The sequence below is a fragment of the Panthera uncia genome (genome assembly GCF_023721935.1).
Source record: "Panthera uncia isolate 11264 chromosome C1 unlocalized genomic scaffold, Puncia_PCG_1.0 HiC_scaffold_3, whole genome shotgun sequence".
NCBI classification, from domain to species: Eukaryota; Metazoa; Chordata; class Mammalia; order Carnivora; family Felidae; genus Panthera; species Panthera uncia.
This window is the reverse complement of record NW_026057584.1, coordinates 3,530,812-3,555,794: the sequence shown is the minus strand read 5'-3', so window position 1 is coordinate 3,555,794 and position 24,983 is coordinate 3,530,812. Positions and strand designations below refer to the sequence as shown.

Genomic DNA, 24,983 nt, shown 5'->3' with positions numbered 1-24,983 from the left:
GGGTCTTTGTGGTTTTTTAATTTTCTCATGACTGTTACGGGTGTGTGCGTGTGTGCACGGATGTGTTGTAGCGTTTCGCATTTTATTCACACTTGTCGTAAACACCATTTTTATAGCTGGACAGGCTGCCGTAAGACATGCCAAGGCTGACTTGGCCATTTTCTTCTCATGTAAAACTTTAACGTAAATTATTCGTTACTGTGGGGAAATATGCCTCACGTACAATTCCCTATTTACGGTTCAGTGGCAGTCGGTACCTTGTAGAACTCTCATCTTCCCAAACGGAAGCCCTGTCCCAGCTAAGGGACTCCCTGTCTGCTTCCCCCCGGCCCCTGGCACCCGCCGTTCGCTCTGTTTCTATGAATCTGATTAACCCAGATTTTTACTATTGCGCATTGCTTTCCCAGACTAAAATGGCTTAAATGTGAGACTTAACGCAAGCAGTATCTGCCTGATGCCTGCCTTTAAAAAAAAAACTTTTTTTTTTAATGTTTGTTTATTTTTAAGAAAGTGAAAGAGAGACAGAGCGTGAGCAGGGGAGGGGCAGAGAGAGAAGGAGACACAGAATCTGAAGCAGCTCCAGGCTCCGAGCTGTCAGCACAGAGCCCGACGTTGGGGCTTGAGCTCACGGACCTCGAGGTCATGACCTGAGCCAAAGTCAGACGCTTAACCCACTGAGCCACCCAGGCGTCCCTTGCCTTTTTTTTTTTTTTCTTTTTAATTAAATTAGCAGCTGTCCACATGGAAAGCCATCCTGCCAGTCCTAAGTGTTCTTATTTTGCCAATGGTGTCTGAAAATTCACGTAGGGTCATGATGACTTAAATCTTTCTATGTCCGTGAACTGCAGATGTGGAGAGCTCACGGCAGGGAGATGGCTTTAAAACAGACGTGCGCGATGGGGCTTCTGGGTGGCTCAGTCAGTTGAGCGTACGACTTCGGTTCAGGTCATGATCTCACAGCTTGTGGGTTCGAGCCCCGTGTCGGGCTCTGTGCTGACAGCTCAGAGCCGGGAGCCTGCTTCAGAATCTATGGCTCCGTCTCTCACTTTGTCCCTCCCCTGCTCATGCTCTGTCTCTCTCTCTCTCTCAAAAATAAATAAACATTAAAATTTTTTTTCTTTTTAAATAAAACAGACGTGCACTGGTCACATACTTGGAAGCTTTCTTCCACGTGGATTTCCAAACCTTTCGCGCGTCCAGTTTCGCGTGGAGACTGCTGGACCTCACACCATCCAACTTCTGTTTTCTGGGGAACACTCCACACTGACGCTCCTCCTTCCTCCTTTTGTGATACTGCATAAACAGGGTAACTAGGATTTTTCTAGCCATTATTTTTTAAGTTATGGTGAAATACACCTAACAGGGAGTTTCGCAACTTAACCATTTTTAAGTGCATTCACACTTCAGGTGCGGCCATTACCGTTTCCAGAACTTTCTCTTCTTCCCCAAACTAAAACTCTGTCCCCATGAAACACTGAGTCTCCGTCCCCCTCCCCCAGCCCCTGGTGCCCCCCAATCGACCTTCTGTGTCTGTGAGTTTCACCATTCTGGAGATCTCCTGTAAGTGGACCATACAATATTTGGCCTTCTGTCTGGCTTACTTCACTTTGCATATTGTTTTCGAGGCTTCACTAAAGTCCCTTTTTATCATTATCTTACTGGATAGTATTAAGGCAACATGAACATTTAGCTCGGGCCCCTTGGAAGTGCCCACCTGTGGCCACCAGAAGTTGGACAGCCCCTCCCCCACCCTTTCCCCCCAGATTTCTCCTGGTCTCCACTGCCTATACCCCTTTGCCTTCTTGCAGAGATAAAAGTTTCAAAAGACAAAGATAGTTCTATGGTGTTTTATTCTAAATGTAGGACATATACTTTAACCAATCATAGAATATTAGAGCTGAAATCTCTGAATATTTTCATCTTTTTAATACTCTTAGTTGCCCCACCATGGCAGATAACTTATTTTTCAAAAGCCTATACCATAGGAGAGCCCCTTGACCCAAAAAGAGAAGTCCCTGAGCTTCTCCTGCATAATACCACTCTTTGGAGACACAGTCATACCCTCTTATCTGGCCTGTGAAATTCGGTTGCACATTGAGATCAGAGTCGCAAGTAGGAAGTGACAGGTACCTCGAAGAAAGTAACTGTGGCCAAGTTCGGGCCTCTTGTTCTAGGAAGGTAACCTGGTTATTCCCCCGTGCTCCTGCCAGAGCCCCATGACTTCCTATTCTGGTTAATACTGCGATTCTAAGGGTTTAACCAGCTTACGTATTGCCTTGCGCGAGGGGTCACGTGCAGCCTGTGCATTCTGAGCTGAAGGCCAAGGGCAGAGCCATGCTGCCTGGAGCCGGAAGGCAGCGGGGGAGCGGGGAGAACGGGAGTTCATCTGGGACAAGAGCTAACTCCCATTCCCCTTGGTAAATGGTGACTAGATACATAAGATTTAGATTCTGTGCCCCCTGAATTCTCTTGTAACATTGTGCCCTGCACAGACCAAACACCTGCACCTCATTCACAGCTAGCTTTTTATGTACTTAAATACTGATGGCGAATAATGACTCATTTGCTGCTTACAAACCATAGGAAGTAGGTAACACCGTTACTCCTATTTTACAGATGAGGACACTGAGGCACAGAGAGAGGGGTTTGCATAACTGGCCCAAGGCCAGCAGTGAGTTTAGGGAAACTTCCCGCCCAGGCAGAGCTGGTGCGTTCCTCTTCTTCCGGACTCGGCCAGCAGAAAGCAATTGTATTCTAACACCGACAATAGTAATTAACTTCACACCGGCCTCAGTGCTGCGCCTTCTCCAAGTTGCTTTGCCTGTTTGTCTTTTATTGGTCAGAATTAGACTCTAGCCTTTAGCCAAGAGTGTCTTGTTCTGAGACGTGTCATTTGCTTCCTTTCAGGTGGTTCAGCAGGTGACTGACCACAGATTCTCTGCTCACTTTATTGGCGACTTTAATGCTATTTAAATTCTAACAAGCTCTGAGTCTGCCTGTATTATGACAGCAAAAGCACCAACCCACATAGCTGCTGTGTCCTTACTAGTTCCCTGAGCCTAGAGGACCCATGTTAAGAGGAGACCAGTAAACCAGGGCTGCTGGAATGTTCTGAGACGGCAGTTCTGATGTTCAGACAGGGTAAAGAAACCTGCAGAGTACGGGAAGAGGGGAGAATTTGTAACCACTTGTACGTCTAATCCAAAAAACCAGTGTAATGTTGAGAGTTCGGTGAAATCTTTTGTGATGATATATTAAAACACACACACACACACACACACACACACACACACACACACACATAGCAGTGGCATATCCCACGACAATGATTTTTTTTTTCAATTATGGCAAAAAGGTCAGAGCCCGTTCAAAGTCGTATTGAGGAACAAGGAACTCTGCAGGACCTCTGTGGAGAAGACCATTAAAAGTGGAGAGAGACACCTGGTTTCTCAAATAAAATTCCAGTTTAGGGGACAAGACTGGTTTAACGTTTGATGAGTGGACTCTCAAGTTAATGTCGAAGAGTAAAGAGTGAGACGAGCCAAGACATTTTTGGAAAAGAATTAATGAGGGCGATTTTTTCGACTTGTTTGGTAGCCCCAGGTTCTTTGTTCAAACAGAATCCTACCTCCCTCTTCAAATGCAGTCAGTGGGTCCTCTACTGCTTCCTGAATAAAGTTCACCTATTATGTAAAAAAAGAACATTCTAATAATATCTAAAGGTATTCTGAAAAGCAGTCAAATTCCCACGATGCCATCACTTGAATAGAGCGGCCGGCTGTGTTGTTTATTCTGTATTTCCTTCCAGTCTTTGTCTGTATGAGTTCATTTTTTACTTAGTCGTATTCAAAATATACTTGTCTAAGGACCGAGAACATGGAAAGCTTGGCTGCGGGAAGAGCTGTAGAGGCCACGCCAGAATTCTGGGGGGCAGCTGCCTGCCAGGGGCACAGCTCCGTGAGTGCTCCCAAAATGCTGATTGAAGCCTCAAGCCAAACGAATTAAGCGACAGGGACTACCCACGGCTTCTCTAAACCCGGACGTAAACTGCAGTTCTGGAGTCCCTTATCTTGCCGGAAGAATCATCCGTGTGCTTTTAGAAGAACGGACAGAATGTGCTACAAGCCCTTCTTGCCAGCCTGGGGGCCCACTGTGACCTGCCATCCTGCGTGGTGGCTGGTCCCTCCCATTCTACACAGGAAGCTGGGGGTGGGGTGGGGTGGGAGAGTCCCTGGAGGGCCCGAAACCACACACCAAGGAGCAGCAGAGGGGGGATTCCGGCCGGAATCAAAGCAAAGGCTTGAGGGCTTCCTGCGGGAGTCACTGTGGCCTCTGGGTGGGAGTTACTGGTGCCCTGACCCTTCAGCCCCTTCTCACCCTCTGTGATGGCGCCCGGCCAGAGGGGCCGAGAAGCCAGGCCCCGTTCTGGGACCTTCTCCGTGCAAGGCTCTGGCTTCCAGTTCACTTCCACGGTGATCCCGTTGACCTTGGCCTGACCATGCCACCTCTGAAGTCTCAGCTTCAGACTTCCCGCCTGGGGGGCCCCCACCTTCCGTCTCTATGTCTGGTGCTGACTGCTTTGCTCTTCCTGCTACGACAATTAGCGCGACTCCTCTGTGTCAGTTGGTAAGTCAGTGTGCTTCTAGAGCGTGGGCACCTTTGGTGAAGGTACAAGCCCCTGTATGTCAGGGGTTCTCGCCTGGGGGCGTTTTGCCTCCCGGGGGACAGTTGCCAGTATCTGGAGACATTCTGGGTCGTCCCAGCTAGGGTGGAGAGTGCTCCTGGCATCTAGAGTGCAGAGGCCAAGGACGCTGCTGGACGTCCTATGAGGCACAGGACAGAGGCCACACCAAGAATTACTTGGCCCCAATGTCCCTGGTGTCGAGGTTATGAAACCCTGCTCTCTATTCACGTTAGAGTTTCCTCGTAAAGTCTGATCCCACATTTGATACTGGATGTCTCCACAGAAGTGGGGTAAGAGGAGGGGGCTTCGATATAATCTGAGTAGCTAGCCTAGCATCAAAGCTCCTGGTCAGAAGCATTTCAAAAGGCCCCAGTGAGCTCAGAGAACCCCGCCCCCCATTATGCCAAGGCGGGTCCAAGCAGCCCCACAAGATGTCAGGTATAAAGGTGCCTGTAATTGACCTCTTTGCTGGTGCTCGGAGATGACGTGGTCAGGAGTGGCTATATGATCTCCGGTTATTCCAGAATTTCCACTCTTGTGCCAAACATGCCTCTCCAGACTGCTGTCCTTTGCTCCTCCTTAAACTTCCCTTGAATTTCATCTACAATACTCATTTTTCAAAGGTAAGACTTTCTGATTCTATGTTAAAGCCTTCTGTAAAGATACACAGTTCATATAGATTGACGATAAAGGAATCGCTCGTAATCTGGTACTTTTCTGGAGTCTCTAGGTGATGACTTATCTCTGAACTGTATTTCAGGGACTCGAGTGCAGAGGGGAGTAGCCTTATATCAGGGTAGGGGCTTGTGTTTTTAATGCCACGCGGAAGTGTGTGAGACGGTCTTCATTCTACGTTATTTACTCCTTTCTTTAGAAAGATGCCTTTAGGGATGCTGTTTAGGAATTTCTGTACCTTGGGGTGGAAGGTGGCTCTCACTTCTGCCGTTCTCGTCCGTCCTTAAGTCAGGTCTCCTTGAAGTCAAGCTGCTTATTTGTGGGAATGCTTGATTTTTAAACCTTTGAATCCATCTTGCCCGCCCTTAAGTTTCCCTGTTTGCTGTAGGTACTGCCTCAATTCAGATCATAAAGCCCTATGCTCCCCACACTTCTTTTCTGTGAATGACATTTGTCAATCACATCTGTAGCCTGATGGATTTCTGAAGGGTAAAGACGTGTTCCGTGGCTCTGATTATGATTGCCTTCTGCCTTTCTAGCATGGTAAACTCGGGTGGGAGCACTGAGGTCCAAGCCAAATAAATGAGTGAGAACCTAGAAAAAGCATTGCCTTCGCTTATGTAATCACCATATTCTATTCCCAAGTATATGGTGAGGCGTTTGGTTTATTTCTTATCGGTGGGGTATTCCATTAGCTAGTGAACACCATTCTCGAGAGTACAGTGTATTTTCCCACCTCCCTATTTATTCTGAGCAAAAGCCTTTCAAATTGACTATTCAGAGAGCATAGGTAGATATATTCTTTGCTTTGCTTTAGAGTTAACTTGGAGGGATTTTTCACAATGTGTCCCTATCTGGCTGAGACATGCATAATAGAGTTTGGTTGTTTTGTTTTCAATATTCTTAGAAAATAATTGGTCGATTTTTGTTGTGTGTTGTGCTTACGAGAAGCACAAGTGGTTTTCCTAAGAGGTACTTCATTGGAGGTGGACGTGGCCGTTTCCTTGGTTACAATAAATGGGAGATGCTTCTGCGATCTCCCACGTCCCCGTTCTGGCCTCAGGATCACCAGTTCTGAGAGACGGAATGAAAAAATGGATACTTTTTTTTCCCCCTCCAGGATTGCTATGGACTTATTCCCGGACACTTTTGGATATGAACTTAATTCCAGAGTATAATAAATCAGATATTATGTTAAGTGTGTGTCCAACTTTACCCTGCGACAGCACCCCTGGGCTTTCTGGAGCTCGTGGAAGGGCTCTGTGCTTGGGAGTGGAAACAGCATCGCCCTGGCTGGGCCAGAGACAGCTCTGTGGCAGGCCCTCGATTTCTGTTCCTCCTCCCTCAGCCCCATGCTCCACAGTCCCTGTGCCAGGATCGTGCTCCCTGTTATCTGTCCTCTCCTGGCCACTTGGTTTCTCATCTCCATTCAGCTCAGAATCAGGGCCAAATCCCAAAGTCCAGACACCTGACCCTTTGGGCCAGAGTCTCTCGGGCCTGTCCCCACCCCCACACCCTTTCCCCCACTCTCCCTTGGCTCCCACCTTTCAGCCTCTCCCATCCTCACAAACCGAGAGGGACAAATGAACACGTGTCCCTACCGGAGCCCTCCCCCCCATCCCTCCTTCCTCCCAGGCTGCAAGTCTGCCATTTGTCACACCTGCCCAAATCGCTAAAAATGTTTAATTGTAGAATTTGAACAATGGCATGCAGTAGCCAAGTTGTAAATTAAAGGCTTCGTCACCCCTTCTCCTCCCTCCGTCTGCCGTGTGTAACACGGCTGTTCACAGCAGCCCACTGGGGCGGCTCATGAACGGGGCTGTCCGGAGACGCCTCTTTCTCTGTGTCTCTGACCTCCCCTCGTCCGTCTTGGCTTGTTGCTGGCACATCTCTCACCCCCTGCGTGTCGCAGCCCCACGATTCCTTCCCTCGCCTCTTTCCTCTTCTGTGCCTGCGCTCACCTTCCTCGCCACCTTAAACCGGTTCACGCTTGTGACGGTGCCGATGAGCCTGCTGGACACCTCCACCAGGCTTTCTGCCCCTTCAGTGCCGTCCGCCCAAAACCCAAACTCATCACCTTCCTTAGAAAATCCAAAGGGATTTATTAGATGAAAAGGAAGTGTGGTGAATCGCGGGGCACTAGGTGGTTATTAAAGAAAAAAAAAATTCCTAAAGACATTACATTTTTAAGAGAGAGTTTCTGTTCCCAGTTTCTACAAAAATAGAAAATACTGAGGATCTATGAGAGTTAATGATAACCTGCCAAAGTCCTCCATTTTCTCGGGAGAATCATCCACCCACCCGCCCATCATTTCTGAAGTGCCCACCGTGTTCCAAGGTGAGGACACCCTCCCATTCTGGAAGGGCCCACTCCCGGGGGAGGAGAGGCTAAGTACCAAGTCATAGGCAGCTGAGAGAAGGAAGCATGTGGTTGTATCACACCCCAGCACAGGTGAGTGCTCCCTAAGCAAGAGCCGTTTCTGTGCTAGAAACGAGCTCACTCTTCTTTTCAGCTCCCCCGGCCCCGGATGCTTGTGTCCACTGGAGGCAGGCAGCATTCTGGCCCACAAGCTGTGTTCGCTGCCCCGTGGGGTGCAGCTTTCTCTGCAGATGGCAAGCGGGGCCTGGCCCTCCACCAGATGAAGTGCTTTGTAAACTGGACGGTGCCGTGCAAGTCTGGGTAATCGTTTCACGAACCGGCTTTTTAACGTGAAGTGTTCTTTGATATTCGTCAAAAGGGTCCATACGAAATCATAACAAAAATGCAAGCTCATTGCTTGTAGAAGGATTTAGAGCCGTTCATTTTGTAGCAATTCGTGTTCACGAAAAGCAGTAGTTAACGGCTGATCGTGACTGATTTAGAAAAATGGTTTCGTGTCAGTCATCTGACTCAAGGGGAAGCCGAGAGCACCCCCCGCCCCCACCGTCTGCCCTCTGCTTCGTGCTAGGATCCCGGGAAGGGTTTGTCACTGTGGTTCCGACACTTAGAACCAAACCGCAGCTGGAGGCAAAGCGCGTGAACCTATCAACAGACCCAACACCATGGAGATGAGTAAACTAAGTTTGGGTGTGGCCATGTTGGTTAAATGTCCTGGCATTTGCCGGTCAGCTCTGCTTCTGCTGTTCCAAGAACCAAGTGAGACTGATCAGTTTACCTTTGGCTCATTTCCCAGGGGTCCCTTAAGAAGTTAAGTCCCCGACTATAATCTTACTGTACATCGGAGAACTGCTTTTTAGATATTGGACATTCAACTTTTGTTGAGGGGGCACAGAGGATCACAAGCAGGGCGACTTCTAGGAATGCCCGAGAAAGTCCAGAGCGTTCAGGAATCCTCACTACAGAGCTCCCAGTGACTGCACGTTTGCTGGTCCCTAACTGCCTGGCAGCCAGGAAGGGGCCAGAAATCCAGGGTCCACCTGTTAGAAGCGGCACCTTGGCCAAAAAACTGCGGAACTGGGGGGAATTGAACCTGCGTCCCTAACCTCACAGCTGCTGATATAAGGACCCTGGGGCAGCACTGGCCCAGTGCAGACGGACGGCCGCCCTGTTCTGAGCACATTCCCCCGCTCCCCGTCATGCCGCTCGGCCCGTGCAAAGACACCCCGGGTTTCTCCCGCTGACCTTCCTGAGGATGGAAACCTGGGGCTTCTTGTCCGCTTTCTTCTCACCTGACATTCGGGTGGTTCTAGTTTTGTCTTCTTCAAGGGAAAGGGTGTTGATTACTCTGCCAAGCTGCCTTTCGAGCCCTGAGCACGGGGGAGAAATGTGCGTTTGGAGGGAGACGTTCGACACAACGTCACTTTTGACAGCTGTACCCGTGTCTTCCGTGTTTTCCTGCACTCGCCGAAAACAAGCTCGTAGGCTCCTCGTGAAGTCCTCACAAGCGGCCTTGCGAAGAATTAAAAAACAACAACAACGACAACGAGCCTGCCTGGAAAGGGGGCTTCGATGAAGGACGTTTTCATTAGAGACCTATTTACAATCAAAATCAACGGAAGGCACCGCGAGCCCTCACGCTGTCTTCTTGGGCCCCGGGGTCTGCACGATAATATCGAGAAGTTGGGCCCCGGGGTCTGCATGATAATATCAAGAAGTTGGGCCCCGGGGTCTGGATTCAGGGCTCCACTTACAATTTAGGCTCTGACATTCGCCCCGTGGCTGGGAATGGTTCTGGGACTCGGCCGTCTCATAGGACTCCTGGATTGAGACACGCTCGGAAGGGAGCAGTCTCCTATCTGGAAGGATGTTGGGTTAGCAGTTTGCTCTGACGTGCTCCCACTTAGTGGAGTAACAAGTCTCCTGTGCGCAGACTGTTCTTATTTTACTGCTGGTATTGTCAGTTTACCCCTAGGACTAGAAGCAGCCAGCTCCTTCCTCCCTGATGGTGTCCCGCCACCCAGGGCTTCTGCAGCTGGCCCCTCTCGTAGCTTCTCTGGTCATCCCCGTTCTCAGCCATTTTAACTCAGTGTTTTTTGTCTTTTTAAATGTTTAGTTAGTCTTGAGAGAGAGCAGAAGCAGGCTCCAGGCCCTGAGCTGTCCTCGCAGAGCCTGACGCGGGGCTCAAACCCACGAACCGTGAGATCATGACCTGAGCCGAAGTCGGACGCTCAACCGACTGAGCCACCCAGGCGCCCCTATGATTGAAACTTTTGATGTCATTGTTACCTGAAATTATGTTATTGTTGGTCTTCTTGCCAGTTTTTTTATTTAAAATTTTTTGTAATGTTTATTTATTTTCGAGAGAAAGAGAGAGAGAGAGAGAGAGAGAGAGAGAGAGAGAGAGAGAATCTTAAGCAGTCTCCATGCTTAGCGCAGAGACTGACTAGGGGCTCGATCCTATGACCCCTGGATCATGACCTGAGCAGAAATCAAGAGCCAGACACTCAACCAACTGAGCCACCCAGGCGCCCCTCATTGTTGCCCTGCTTCCTTCCTGCTGTAGAGGAGGACAGGAAGTCCTGGACACCTTGGGTGGGGACTCTGGGGACCATGGGAAGAGAGGGGCTGACCAGCAGCATTGGTTTACCTTTCCATCAGGCCAGCAGGGCTGCTCAAAGGGGTCTGTGCGTTGGTACCCTCGGTCCTCCCCTCTATAGCGGGCACTGTCATTATCATTGGCATGTTTCAAATGAATCTCCAGACACAGCGCTAAGCAACTTGCTCTCGAGCCGCAATACGTGACAGAGCCAGGAATGGGACCAGGGACTTTAATTCCATAGCCCACTTAACCCCTTCCCTGCTCAGTTTCACGGAGCTGATACTCAGATTGGATGGTGGCTGGAGGTTGGGGAGAACGCAGACATCTGGCATTGCCCCGTCACAGTGCCCTGCTCCGGGAGATGTGGTCATCGAGTTTAGGATGGCAAGTAGCTCTAGAATTTGCCTCCCCAGCTTGGAATATTCAAGCTGACGTCTGTCATTCTCACCTGTGAAGTTGCTGCTGCTACCGAAATTATAATTGCTTTTTCCATGATAAATTCTGTAAGTTCCACACTTGTTTATGTAGAACAGTTTATTTTCTCCAATGAATGTAACTTTCAAGGATCAAGAATTGTACCACACTAACATTTCAAAAGAGGTACAGAATGACAAGAAAACAGGCATTAAAAGGTAGGCGTTTCACTCTTTGAAAGGTCTTTTGGCAAACCTAAAGCTCATCATCCATCAAGGCTTGGCGCGGAGTTCGCCTTCATCAAAGTTGAAGCCCGGTGAATTTCTCCCACATTGGTCAGTCCAAGCGTCTGCTCGGCCTCTCTTTCTGTCGCCCCTCCTCTCTCCCAGGTCAGGTCCTCTAGTCCATCAGTACCCCCTGTGCCCGCCCACCCTCCGGGTTAACCCCTCCCTTTACGGGCCCACTCCTCTGAAGCCTGGTGCTCCGGGGAGCCCGTCCACCGTGGGAAGGCAGTGCGCACAGGCCACGCGCTAACATCTGGCGAGAACTGTGGCTCGGCGGGCAGAGTGGGAAATTGGGCTGCTGTAACATCGAAATGTGAATCTGTGGTCTCGCAAGACTTTCTGGAGCCGCCTTTGCAGAGAATTAGGCCAAGCGATTCTATTGAAAACTCCCGTTCTGAGGCGGGGAGGTGGTCTTTCCGAGAAGGACCTTCTGGGCAGGAGGGGGCCCGAGCAGCCTCGACCCAGGAGAGGAGGAGGGGCGCAGCCAGGTTCCAGGCACCCCAGGCCCAGGGCCTGGCCAGGGCAGGGAAACATTCCGGTGAAAACCTGCGCCGCGTCCTTCCCGTCGCTCCCGCCCCAGCCTGGCGAGGTCTGCTCTGCCCCGAGGACTTTTTAAGGAACGAGCAGCGCGCATCCCGGCGCGGGGACGACCCCGCTCCGCTCGGCCCCTGCCTCGCACCGCCCTCCCGGCCGGACCCCCGGCCTGTGCACGCAGCCCCCCGGCTCCGCGCCGAACCGCTGGCACCCGCCCTCTTTGCTGCGCGGCCGACGCAGTTTTGTGGCTCCGGCAGCCGGCCCCTTGTCGGGGCGACGCGTTAACGGGGTACCCCCGCCAGCAGGTGCTACCGCGCTCGGGCCGAGGTGGTCGCGAACTCAGAAGCTCAGTTTGGCGCGAGTCAGGAGGGCGTCGCGGGGCGGGAACCGCGGGAAGCGGGGGCGGGGTCAAGGCGGCAGTCCGCCCCGCCCCCCGCTCGAGCCCCGCCCCGGAGGGCCCCGCCCCGCGCTGGCTCCTCCCCAGAGGGCCCCTCCCCCGCTCAGACCCGCACGGGCCCCTCCCCAAGCAGACCCCTGTCCCGCGAGCTCTCCACCCGCAAGCCCCCTGTTTCCCCGGCCCCTGAACCTCTCAACTCGCGCTCCCCCGACTCTGGGCGGACAGCCGGGGCGGGGTTGTGGGCGGGCCGGCTGGGGTCTTTTTTTTTTTTTCCCTCCCCTCCACCTCCGCCTTTCCGGTGTCGAGCGGAGGGGGTTGGGTGGTGATTGATAACCGCGCAGCTGGGGCGCGGGGCGAGTAGGACGGACGCACGGGGTGGCGGGGGCGCACGCGGGTGGGGGGCGGGGGTGGACGGACCCTCGGGGGCGGGGCGTGCGCGGGAGGCAGGGCGGTGGGGGGGACCCTCCGGGGCGGGACGGAGGGGGCCGGTCCCGGCTCCACCGCCCCCGGGTGCCCCCGCCCCCGACCCGCCCGGCCCCGGCCACCTGCGCCCCGCCCCGGCCGCGCCCGAGCCCGGGAAAGGCGGAGGCGCGCCTCTGCTTAGGGAAGGGCGAGTTCCCGTTGCGACGCGCCGTGTGTGTCCGGGGACAGTCGTCCGCTGCCCTGGGCATCGCGGATCCCAGGACGTTCGCGAGGGCCTTTCCCGGTTGTGCGAGACGGCGCCCCTCTGGCCGGCAGGATGACCAACCCTGCGGCCACGCAGAACAAGGAAATAGACTGTCTGAGCCCAGAAGCCCAGAGACTGGTAAGACGAAAACACTGTCGAAACTTTCGGTTTGCCCCTGGCTGCCCCGGGCAGGGCGCGCCGCCGACCTCTGGGCCCGGGGAGCTGTGGGGTGGGGAGGTGCGGGCCGGAGCGGGCTCTGCCGTCGCGGCTGCGCTCCGGCCCCGAGGGCGCGGCCCCTCCTCGCGCGCCGGGAAGCACGTTTCACCGGCCGGAGCCGCCCCTCACCGGGACCAGGAGGAACGCGGGCGCTCCGCTCTGCCCGTAGCGGTGGCCTTTCGACGCGCTCCGCCCAGCCCGCGCCGGCGGTGGACCCAGCGGAGGTCTCAGAGCTGCGCGTGGTCGGGAGTTTCCCATCTCAGCTGCTAGTTTGGTGTTTGACAAAATCCAGCACCTGGGAACTGGTGCCCCCACCCAGAGGCTGGCACCTCCAGAGGCTGGGGTAGTTTGGGGTAGTATTTATCCTGCTCTGGATCTTAGGTGAGCCCATTCCTCCAAACACCTCCAAGGACCCCTGTCACCTGATCTACTTTGGCTGGTCTCCTGGGGTGTCCAGGTCTGGACAGGCGCCTCCCTCCACGGGATTTTGCAATTACTCAGCTCAGTACCCAGTATTGGGATCCTGTATGTGGGGCTGGTTGACATTGAAGTTGGACAAGGGGGGAGGGTGGCAAAGGTTTGTAATTGCCGGTTTTCATGAAGCTTGTGGTTGACTTCGAATGGGAACATAGGGAGGCAGAGGGGTGCACTTTGGAAAAGAACCATGGTGTCAATGCTACAGACAGGGACCCTAGATTTCCACTTTACTGGGCTTTTGTGGAAGCCTTGATAAAAGTGTGAGCCCAACACAATCACTCCTTCATCAGGCAGGAGTTAATCATCTACTGGGAGTTTGTGGAGGGTCCAAGATAAGACCGCCCTCGCCTTGGAGAGCTTACTGGTAAGCCGGGGAGAGGCGTAGAAATAACTAGACTGTGATGAAGAACACTTGAAAGTTACCTTCCTTGGTGAGTACGCTCAGGTGGATATTTTTAAGGTCTGGTTTAGCGCGTTCCTATGGCCTCATTTTATTTATTTTTTATTTTTATTTTTTTTTTAAATTTTTTTTTCAACGTTTTTAATTTATTTTTGGGACAGAGAGAGACAGAGCATGAACGGGGGAGGGGCAGAGAGAGAGGGAGACACAGAACCGGAAGCAGGCTCCGGGCTCTGAGCCATCAGCCCAGAGCCTGACGCGGGGCTCGAACTCACGGACCGCGAGATCGTGACCTGGCTGAAGTCCGACGCTTAACCGACTCCGCCACCCAGGCGCCCCCCTATGGCCTCATTTTAAACCTCCATGAGCCAGACGTTGAAGCTGGTTCCTCCTACCCCTTAACCTGGCTGGTTTCCAGGGGCCTGGGAGCCTGCAGAGGGATTCTGGTTCACCATCAGGGAAGCTAGAAGGAAGCACGGGAAGGCTGCTGGGAGATGCTGGTGATTCGCGGAGGGGTCTGGGCAAACCATAGATGGCAGGCGCAGAGTGATGTTAACCTTGGGCAAGAATCGAGCTCAGAGGGACGACGTGCTGGGCAGGGAGCCCTCGAAGGAGAAAAGAATAAACATGGAGAATCAGGATGTGAGGACGGGAGGCACAGGCCATCAGAGAAATGAGGAGAAAGAACCAGTGAGTCCTGGCCCTGGCTGTCGACTCCCGTTCACCCTCACCCCGTGGACTGGATCTGGTTGAGACACACACTGCTTAGAGGTGCTGTGGGACTAGGTGCCCGGGGGTCTGGAGTGGGCTTTGATTGAGGCGCTCCATTGTTCCCCCAGCGCCTGGACCCAATACGCTCTGAAAACTGGAAGTTGTTGCCTTTTTTTGGTAAGGTTTATGGCAGAATTCATTTGGCCGGGAGACCTTCCCTGGCTGATGGGAGGCTGTTTTCTATCTTTCTCCCTCTCCTTGTGAATATTCACACAGTTCTCTGCAGCCTGTGAATGGCCTTGATTGAGGGCTGTCGCTCCGGGTGGCCACAGACCATACGGTGTTTACGACTTACTACCCTCCTGAAATCCCAAAACGTTGAATTCTGGTCCCAGGAGTTTCCAACAAGAAATTGTAAACTTATAGGAGTTGTTTGGGTGTTTTTGTTTTTGTTTTTTTTAGTAAATAGTAGCACGAAGTATCTTAGAGTGGGGCTTGGGGAACAGAAATAAAACTCCATGTTTGTTTTATGAGGTTAATGGTCTGATTAAAAGGAAGTTGAACAGTTGGGGGCTCTTTACATAAGTCAGCCCTGGCCCCAGAGCTCCGGGAGAGGCCAGCGTAGAAACCATACATTTCTTGAACTTTTGTAACTTCCTCCTGTTTCCGATGGGTTGTGTTATCTCTGGTCCCTTTCCACATACTGATTAGCACCAAGCCCTTACAGACCGACCAGCAGTCCTGTCCCGAGAAGGTGGACACAGCCTCCCAAGCCCTGTCTCATCATCACAGATACCTTTGCAAAGGTCCCCCAGGTCTGGGCGAGTGCAAGCATTGACCGGAGTCCGTGCAAAGGCTGTAGGCCCCGCTGTTGCTCAGTCTGAGATTTTGAGCCCTGGAATCATGGTTTGTTTTACATGGGTCATTTTCCCAAGCAGTTAAGGTATAAAAATAGTTACGTAAGAGCTTTTCCCATAGGATTAAGAGTGGTCCGCTAGGGCAAAGATAGAGACAAAAGTCCCTTTTGCTTTAAGAGTTAGTTTCTGTTCAGCCGAAGCTAACACGACATAGCGGAAGCCTCCTTAGCAACTTTTTTTTTTTTTTTAACTAGAAAACCCTTGAGTCTAAACTGCCACTTACACCGAGCACAGGAAATCCAGTTACAAAACAGGTCTCAGGCCAAGTTAGTCGGAGTATTACCTGATTAGAGGTCCTTATCTGGTTTCTACAGAATTGTGAGGCCGAACGTTGGTGTAACATGTTTGTGCCTCAAAAGGCAATGTTCGAGAGGAATTTGTTATCCCTGAAAAATCAGGAGACGTGACTCAGCACAGGCATTGTTTATGACTGGTTACTCAGTGTTTCCAAGTATCTGTTCATATTTAAGAGTATTAATCTTGGAGCCTTGGAGGCCGTAAGGTCCAAATTACTAACCTGTTGTCGAAATAAGCCTATCGCATCCCCCCACTATAGGTTGGACCCGGAGGGTGGGGAGCAGAGGAGTTTGTACTCTGGGACCCCAAAATTTAGTTTTTTTTTTTTTCTTTTTTTCTTTTAATAAAGAAGCTCGTTTCCATGGAATGGATTTACTAAATTTTCATTACTCCCACTTTCTAGATAAAATTACATACGTTAGTTTCTTTCTTCCACATGTACATCCATGATGTAATAATTCAAAATTGCCATGCATTTGATCGCAGACCACTACTGAAAACTCCCCTTCCCCTGGCCACATTCCAAAATAAATAAACAACAAAAACCAACAACAACATGAATGTGTCTTCTGAGACTCCTCCATTCATTCGGGCAAGAGCCAGAGTTCAAGGGGTTTTTTGTTTTCTCCTCGGACAGTAACTGGACAGTGTTAAAGTCATGTAAGTGGTTTTTCCTTGAGTCTAAAGTACAACTACTTTGTAGTGGGGAAGTCATTTAGCCTCACTCGAACAAGGACTTTTTAACCAGAATGTTTCACTTGTATGCTTGCATGATAGGGCTTGTCAAAGCAATGTCATTTCTGGTCCTCATGTCTTTTTCTGTTATCTGGCAAGTAGGTGTGCAATCTTCCAGGAGGAAGAGAAATAGAGTGGCCTTTTGGTGTGGGCTGGGACCCTCTCCTCCCTCCCCTGAAACTTCCCCCCTGCACGTTCTCCTGGTGGGCGCCTGACCTCACTTGTCTTCTCCCGGTGCTTTAAAATTTTTTTTTTTTGATGTTTATTTTTGAGAGAGACAGGGACAGAATGCGAGTGGGGGAAGGGCAGAGAGCGAGGGAGACACAGTATCCGAAGCAGGCTCCAGGCTCCGAGCTGTCAGCACAGAGCCCGACGCGGGGCTTGAACTTGGGAACAGGGAGATCATGACCTGAGCCGAAGTCGGACGCTCAACCGACTGAGCCACCCGGGCGCCCCTCTCCCGGTGCTCTTAAAGCTGAGTTGTGTTCGCAGCTGGTTGTGTGCTGCTGTGGAAGGTGCTGTGTAAGTAAGTATCAGCAGGCAGCACTTCCTGAGCCCTGCGGTGGCCGCCTTGCTAAGTGTTTTCTGCAGACGTCTTCCCTAGCCCTTGCCGGAACCTTGTCCGGTTGCCTCCACGTACAGATGAAAGGGAAACTGAGGCTCAGAGAGGTCAGGGGACTTTCCCAAGTGCACACAGCCGGCAGGCAGTTGGGCTGGCTCAGACCCAGCCTGCTGGCTCAGAGCTGGTGCTGAGAACCATTGCCACTGTATACAGTTTGCAGAGGCGCTGACCGGCCGCTGCTCGGCTGCTCTTGGCGGCCTCTGGGCTGAAGGACGTCTTTTTACAAAGGCAGCCTCTTAGGACACATGCCCTTGCTCCCGAATGCATGGTGAGACGTCCTCGTTGTATCCATCGTTTCGTTGCCCTTCCTGGTAGTTTTCAGACAGAAGAACTTTCAATGGGCTTTTTTTTTTCTAAATAAGGAAAAGACCAGTAGAAACGAAAGAGCTGCAGAAATTTCGATTTTTCTGTTTTCATCCTGCACTAACTTTGTAACTGTTACGGGTGTCGGCATCCTCCAGAAGCCTCCTTCCTGGGTGCTGTGTGCTTGCGCCCCACCCCACCCAGACAGACAGGCTCCCTGAGAATTCAAGTGATGCGGGAACGGTGGTAAATAGCCCTACGCTGCCTGATGTAGGAGCCCTGGTGCTTCTGGTTGTCCTGCCTTCTTTTGAGAAGGAACAGTTTCAGTGTTTGGTTTTTAATGTTTATTTATTTTTGAGAGAGAGGGACAGAGCACGAGCGGGGGAGGGACAGAGAGAGAGGGAGACACAGGATCCGAAGCTGGCTCCAGGCTCCGAGCTGTCAGCGCAGGGCCTGATGGGGGGCTCGAACCCATGAGATCATGACCTGAGCCCAAGTCAGACGCTCAGCCAACTGAGCCACCCGGGCGCCCCCAATTTCTGTGTTTTGTGACACCTTAAAGACACGGGGTTTGCAGAGAAATCCGTGAGCAGAACAGGTGAAGGTGAAGGGAGTGGAGCCCTGGTGCACTGGCTGCAACGGGACGGCCACCAGGATGCTATCACCTGCCAGTCCCACACTGTTATTTGTGGCCACACTGTATTTGTTATTTCTTTATTCCTTTGTAATTCCGGCATGATGAGGCTGTTAAAGGAAATAAATGTGAACATTCTCTCATCTCAGAAGAAAATACAGGAGGTGTTGGCAGCAAGAGGGGAAATGTATCTGCACGGAGGGTACCGTGCAACATCCTTCGTCATCGGCATCCGTATGAGTAGTTGCTGAACTCAAGAGGATGATGTGGAGTTTGAGTAAATGTTACTCAAGTCACTGCTGTCGATAAAGTAAGATGGAGAATTTTGTTCCTGAATAATACCGGTTTGTTATTTTGGGCATGTGGGGTGCTTTTAAGAAGTTTATTACCCAGAAAAACAAAGTCGGGAGATTTCTGGTAGCAAAACGGGGAGAGAGAAGTGACCGTCTCACAGTAGAAACAACTCACCCCTGGTGGAGAGAGAGACACGGTTCTAGAGACGGAGGAAGCTCCCAGAGATCACATAGTCTGATTCCTCCCACTCCCTGTGATGAGGGCTACTGTTCAAAAGTGATGTCCTTTCCAGAAACCACACTCGTAACTCTAGAGCACAAACAGGTGGGTGGGGGAAAGAGGTGATGGGGATTAGGAGGGCACTTGTGATGCACACTTGTGATGTATGGAAGCGTTGACTCACTGTACCCCTGAAACTGGAATTACACTACATGTTAATTACCCTGGAAGTAGGATAAGATAACGTAAATAAAGAAATCTTGCATGATTAATACCAAAAAAGAAAAAAAAAAGGCAACATACTTTGTCAGAGCCCATATACCTAGTAGACAGTCGAGCCAGTGGGGGATTCCGGCTGGAGCTGGGTGTCTCCGCCTGCAAAAATCCAGAGCCCTGCTGAGGAGCCCGTGCCCAGCCTGCGGAGAGGTGGCACCGAAGTCCTGGGCTTTTCCACCTGGTCCCCCGGTCCGGGCTCCTGGAGGCCCAGGGCCCAGCCACCTCAGCGTTGCAAGGTAAAGGCTTCTCTGAAGGCTGATGTTTTATCGTAAAATTCCATGATCATTTTACAGTCTACTCCAGAACCCATCGGAGTTGGTGTTTTAGATTACCAGTTAAATGTCAGTCTTTAACTTTCTGTCCTCCAGACCTTCAAGGAAAAATTGACAAAGTGTGTTTTGTTTAGTTTATGGCTCATGCAGCGGCCCCCGGACCCGTGCCCTTAACCTGTACCGGGGCTGTTTGGACAGTGTGGCCGTGCAGTAGAGAGGTTCAGCTCCCCCGCTCCACTCTGCATTTTATCAAAAACTGCGGTCCTCAACCCTGTCAGACCCAGTGCCCCCTTTTTATAGCAAGGTTTTCACATCCTCACTGCTCACCTGAAACGAAGTCAACGTAATGTTTTAACCGTAGCGTTGAAATGAAAGCAAACGAAGGTAAATTGCGATAACAGAACGTGGATGTCGACATAGAAACGCTCTGGCCCTGGTGTCCCAGAAGAAGGACGGAGCGGTCACACGTGTGCAGACCTGTGCCCAGCACCATAGCTGCGGGCAGACTGACACAGGTGTGCTCCGTCCCAGGTGCCGCACGTTGCTCTTGGTGGCTCGACGTTCCAGAATGGGCACCAGCTCTCCGAGAGGTCTGAACAAAGCCAAGTGTAGCCTTCCCTCAATTTTCATGCTGATCACATTCCTGGGATTTGCAGCGTAGGTTGAAACTGCACAAAACATACTTTGATTTTATGTGTCAGTTGGAATCCATTTGTAGATCCGAAACAGATAGAGTCGTTTTTTTCTGTCTGCCTGGATAGTCCGTGGGAAGGTTCTTCAAGGTGCAGTCCTGCCTGAGTGTGGGATGGTTCGCCTGCCATGGCCTGCCGCCTCCCCACTTTTTTTTGAGAGAGAAGAAGAGCACGTGTGTGTATGTGTGTGTGTGTGTGCACACACTTGCGCGGGGGAGGGGCAGAAGGAGAGAGAGAATCCCAAGCAGGCTCCACACTCACGTGGGGCTCGCCACGACCCTGGGATCATGACCCGAGCCGAAATCAAGAGGCGGTCACTCAACCGACTGAGCCACCCAGGTGCCACCACCCTGCCCCTTAAATGCCATCAGTGCCTGCCTCCACTCACTGTGACCTCCCAGCAACACGCCCCAAGTTCCCAAAATGCCCTCTGCAGGGTTGGCACTGCCCCCGCTGATAACTGCCGTGCCAAAGCATCTTCCCCTCCATGGTGATTGTAGTTACAGACATGTCCCTAAACGTAGGCCCCCTCTTTGGGGAAAAACATACAGTAATTGTATAAGCAAGGGTTTGGGGAAGATGAGCTTTTTTTTTTTTTTTGACATGCACATGACGGCTCAGGGACCCGGGGTGGTGGGTGCCTGGCACAGAGGCGACCTGAGCCTCAGTTGTGAGCTGCTGGCTGAGCACGATCCCCTCCCTGTTGGCACCCCTGCGGGAGAGCGTGTCCCTAATCCCACCTGCTTGCTTTGAATAGCGACCCACCTTTAGAACCTACTGCACGTGAGGGGTTGGGAAAACAGAAGTTTCTGGCTCTTGCCACTTCCTGGAACAAAGGCCACTCTGGAGAGGGATTCTGCACAGCTGTCCACTCTCAACGGGAAATGTGCGTGACGTTAGAAGGCGCTTCCACGCGGGTCTGTGTACGTGGCCTCCAGCGACTCAGGGGTTTCAGGCCTGTCCCATCAGGAGCTGCGTTCCTCTGTCCTGGGGAAGAATCCCATGGACAGAAGTGCTCTGCTGCTTTCTTTCTTTCTTTTTTTATTTTTTTTATTTTTTTAAATGTTTTTATTTTTGGGGGTTGGGGGTTGGAGGGACAGAGAGAAAGGGAGACACAGAATCCGAAGCAGGCTCCAGGCTCTGAGCTGTCAGCACAGAGCCCGACGCGGGGCTCGAACTCACAGACCGAGAGATCTTAACCCGAGCCAAAGCCGGATGCTCAACCGACTGAGCCACCCAGGCGCCCCTAGTGAACTTTAAGTACATCCTTAAACTTTCCCCGAGAGCTTATGAGCTATAGTTACATTATGTGGCCTGGAGAAAAAGTCTGGTTTTCAGTTGTGCTGGATTCTAAAGCCTGACGGCCAAAGCGAATGTGTATAATCAATGCTAAAGCTTCCTCCTAACTTTGGGACGCTGTTCAGCCGACAGACCGATTGCTTGTGTTTCTGCACAGCCCGTGCAGCTCATTTCCACTTTACGTCTGAGGAGACTAAGGAGGCGGCAGTCGCTGGGGTCCCCAAGGCGTGGGCCCTCTCCGTTGACCCTGGCAGTGTTCTAGCTGTGTGGCGAGTCCCCTCCCACACACCTGTTCTCGGATGGCTGCACCCAGCATCACAGAGCACGCAGTCACCTCGCACGTCAGCAGCGTGCACGAGGGTGCCCTGGGCTCTGCACTGAGGCCGTGGCGGCCGGCTTCCGGCACCTTCACCCTGGTGCCTGTCCAGGCCCTAGGGCTTTCCTTGCATAGCTGGAGGAAGTGAAGGAAGCGTGTCTCAGTCCCCTTTTCAAGGTGGCCCCAGAGTTGTAGCTCATGAACCCCTTCCCGCTCCCAGGTAGGGTTCTAGAAGCCCTGGGAGGGCCCGCAGAGTCTAAGAGCGGAATAAGAACATTTCCCGTGACTGCAGGATGAGACGGCTTGGGAGACCGAATTCCACGCTGTGCTTGAATCCCAGGAAAGCCTGGAAGCTCGGGACACGTACACACAGAGCTGGGCTTCCCTGTAGCAGTAGCAGCTCAAGGCTCTGCAAGGGACGCAGTCTCCCTCCTCCCCCGCCAGCTCCTGCTCTCAGCCCTTCTGTTCTAGCGGGTACTCCTCATGTCCCCGTACCTCGAGGGTCATCACGCGGGGTCCTCCGGGTGCTTAAATGGGGAGGAGCCACGAGAGCCTTAGAGCCCCCAGGTGCCACTGGAATTGGGGTGCAAGGTGTTGGGGGACGGGGTGTGGCAGCATCTCTGCCCCCACCCCCAGCCTCGCTGCAGGAAGGTGAGGTTGGCCAGGGCGCAGGGCATTTGGGAGCCTCTCTGCCGAGGCCTGCCTCCTCCCTCCTCGTCCTCCTCACGTCCCTGCGCAGGACTTCTCTTTACAGTTGTCCTCAGCCTCAGACTGCAGCTGAGCGGGGCTGTCCCTGAGCTCCCGCCGCACCTTGGGATGACGCATCTGTCACGGCCTGGACCGTCTGATGCCCTGAGCAGGAGGCCTGTCGCGGTGTCAGCCCAGAACGGGCCCATCTGGCTCTTCCCCCGCCGCCCTCTGTGTCCTGCTCAGTGGACTCTGCTTCTGCTCTGTGGCCCACTGTGGGACCGGAGCCCGTCGGGGCTGTCACCGTGGCGTAGTGACCCCACCCTACAGGATCCTGCTTTCCCCCCGGACCGTTCACCTGCTCCCCAGCCTGGCCAGGCCCATGCTGCGGGGACAGGGCTAGTGGGGGAGAAGCGTCCCCCCCGCCACCCGTGCGCCCCTGCGGCCAGCCCCGGGCTGGGGGCCTCTGTGGCTGTGGGGACCCCACTGGGAGACCCAGGGCGTGCGGGCCGTTTGTTAGGAGGCCTGGGGTCAGGCCCGTGCCGCTCTGTGTGCGTAGCATCTCCCCTGCTGTACGCGACACCGTGGCGACGGAGGGCCGTCGTGTCTGCGGTAAAATAAACCATGAACGCGGAACTTCGAAGGGTTCAGCCTTTGAGAATTATTCTAAGGCCACTGTGGCGATGAGTGGAGGCTTCTGACCGTCTCCGTCATCGGAGGGCGCCTCACTTTAAAACCTAGCATCTCAGGGGGCCTGGGGGGCTCAGTGGAGCGTGCGACCCTTCATCTCGGGTTGAGTTAGAGCCCCATGCCGGTTGTAGAGATTACTAAACAAATAGAATCTTTAGACAAACGAAACAGGGTCAGTAAAGCTCCGTCTGTGGGGTTCCCAGCCAGGGCAGGGGGCCCCTGGGGGCCAGGAGCCTGGATCTCATCCCGTGCCTGGCTGGATCAGCTCTCCCCTGCCCTGCCCCCGACCCTGCAGGGGCCTCGGGAGCAGAGGGGGAGCCTGGCTGGGGGAGCGACAGGGGTTTCCAGCAACAGAACCAGGGCCACCTTCCAGCAGCAGTGGGCAGGGTTTGGGTTTGGGGGCTCCTTCATTACCTTCCTTCCTCTCTCCCTCTGCCTGCCTCCCCCCTTTCTTCCTTCCTTTAAAACGTTTGCTATTTATTCTGAAAGCTGTCAAACACAGAAGGGATGACAGAAAACAGAGGTCCTTCTCACACTTGAGCAAGTGCCTGTGCGCCCCCGTCCCCCACCAGGGACATGCTGATTCTCCCCCAAGAGCGTCTGGGTGGGGTGATTCTGCATCTTTAACTGTTCCCAGGTGTGCTGAGGGGTGGGGGGCACGCTGTGACAGGTCCCACCAGCCAGCCCCAGCACTTGTCAACTCACAGCCATTTAGACCCCGCCCACACCCCCCCCCCCCCCCCAGCTCATCTCCTTATTAGAAGGCAAGGCCTAGGGAGAGCTTATCATTTCTTCTTAAACGCTTTAGTATGTTTATGTTTCGCAACAGACACAGTGGGGTGCAAAGGAGGCTTGGGGCCCAGAGCTCCGCCTTTTCTGGAGCCCTCCCCCCCCCGCCCCCCCGGGGGGCGGGAGCTGAGGGCTTGGTACCCTTTTCCTGTTGCCTCCTGTAGGAAGGGAAGAGGGCAGGCCAGGACCCAGGAGGAAGGGCCTGCTGCTGCCCTAGCAGGTCCCAGAAGGAGCTTGGTCCCAGGCCAATCGGGGGGGGGGGGGGCACCAAGGGGGGCCCCGGGGGCTGAGGGTGATCGAACAGACCCCTTGCCCCTCGCTGGGCAGTGTGTGAACTCCCGTTTTCCAAGCTTGCTGTTTTGAAGCCCTGTGCCGTTTCTACCTCTCCACCTTGCCACTCCTTCCCCCGTCACCATACCCCCCCGGGCCTGGCTTTCTCCTCCAGAGACTGGGGACCCACCCTGCAGCCTGAAGGCCCTGCTCTGGCTGTGTCTGAAGGTGTTACCAGGTTGGGTGGCCCTGGCTGGCGATCACCAGTAGCCGAGGTCCCCACAAGTGGAGAGCAGAAGTGAAAGTAAGCGTTTGGAAACTCATGCAGTCAGACGTGGCTGTGAGTTTGTATTTCACAAAAGCGTGGGTGGTGATGGGTTTGTCCTGAACCACAGAAGCATTGGCCTGAGGCCCACGGAGCCCTAGACCTGTTGCCTGGAGGGGGGCAGGTGGGAGGCAGCACTGAGCCTCACAGGAGAGGTTGGAGGGAATGAATTCTCGTTTCCTTATCATTGTGGCGGACCATAGCTGTTTTGTGTTTTGTGTTCATTTAATGACTTGATCATATCACATATTTTCTCTGGAGACTTTGCGCTGATCGTTTGAGTGATCATGGTCTCTTGGGCTGTGGGTCAGGCTCTTGCGTGTTCTTGGAAATGTCAGCGTTTTTAGGATGAATCATGTTGTCAAAACCCTACGATTTTTCGTTCAGGCATCTCAGGCCAGGGTCAGGGTTGTGATGTTGATTGCAGTTCTGTGCTCACAAAGTTGGCTGTGCCGAGGTTTTGGACTACTTTAAATGTTGGCCCGTATGTCTGTGGGTTTTTAATTAGCCGATTCCCAGAAGCAAGCATGGCTGTGACCACTTCCTGTGCCATGGACGTCTTGCTTCCCACGTACGAGTCCCACGAGGATCCTGGGAGATGGAGCCGTGCCCACGGCGGCCGTTGCCAGGACGTGAGATTGTACCGAATTACGTATTTACCTCCTTTCTAACTTCTAAACCGAGGTAGACTGAAGGGCGCCTGGGTGGCTCAGTCGGTTGAGTGTCCGACTTCTGATTTTGGCTCAGGTCGTGAGCTCATGGTCATGAGATCAAACCCCGCATCAGGCTCTGCACTGAGTGTGGAGGCTGCTTGGAATTCTCTCTCTCCCTCTCTCTGCCCCTTCCCTGCTTGCTCTCTCTTTCTCTTTTTCAAAATAAATAAAAAGTTAAAAAAAAAAAAAAAGAAT

The 24,983-nt window shown here is 52.9% G+C and overlaps 1 protein-coding gene across 22 annotated transcripts in view; it reads left to right on the top strand.

Annotated features, from left to right (window-relative positions):
• Positions 1–12,084: 12,084 nt before the first annotated feature.
• LRRFIP1 (LRR binding FLII interacting protein 1) overlaps positions 12,085–24,983 on the top strand; it is an 83,318-nt gene continuing 70,419 nt past the window's right edge. For 3 of the 22 annotated variants that reach the window (XM_049614586.1, XM_049614584.1, XM_049614588.1), the window contains exon 1: positions 12,355–12,772. In XM_049614586.1, the coding sequence (XP_049470543.1) occupies positions 12,707–12,772 (66 nt within the window). In that variant the 5' untranslated portion in view covers positions 12,355–12,706. Of the gene's footprint in view, positions 12,773–24,983 lie in introns of all 22 variants that reach the window. The other 19 variants (XM_049614603.1, XM_049614604.1, XM_049614592.1 and 16 more) reach the window with 16 other exon arrangements.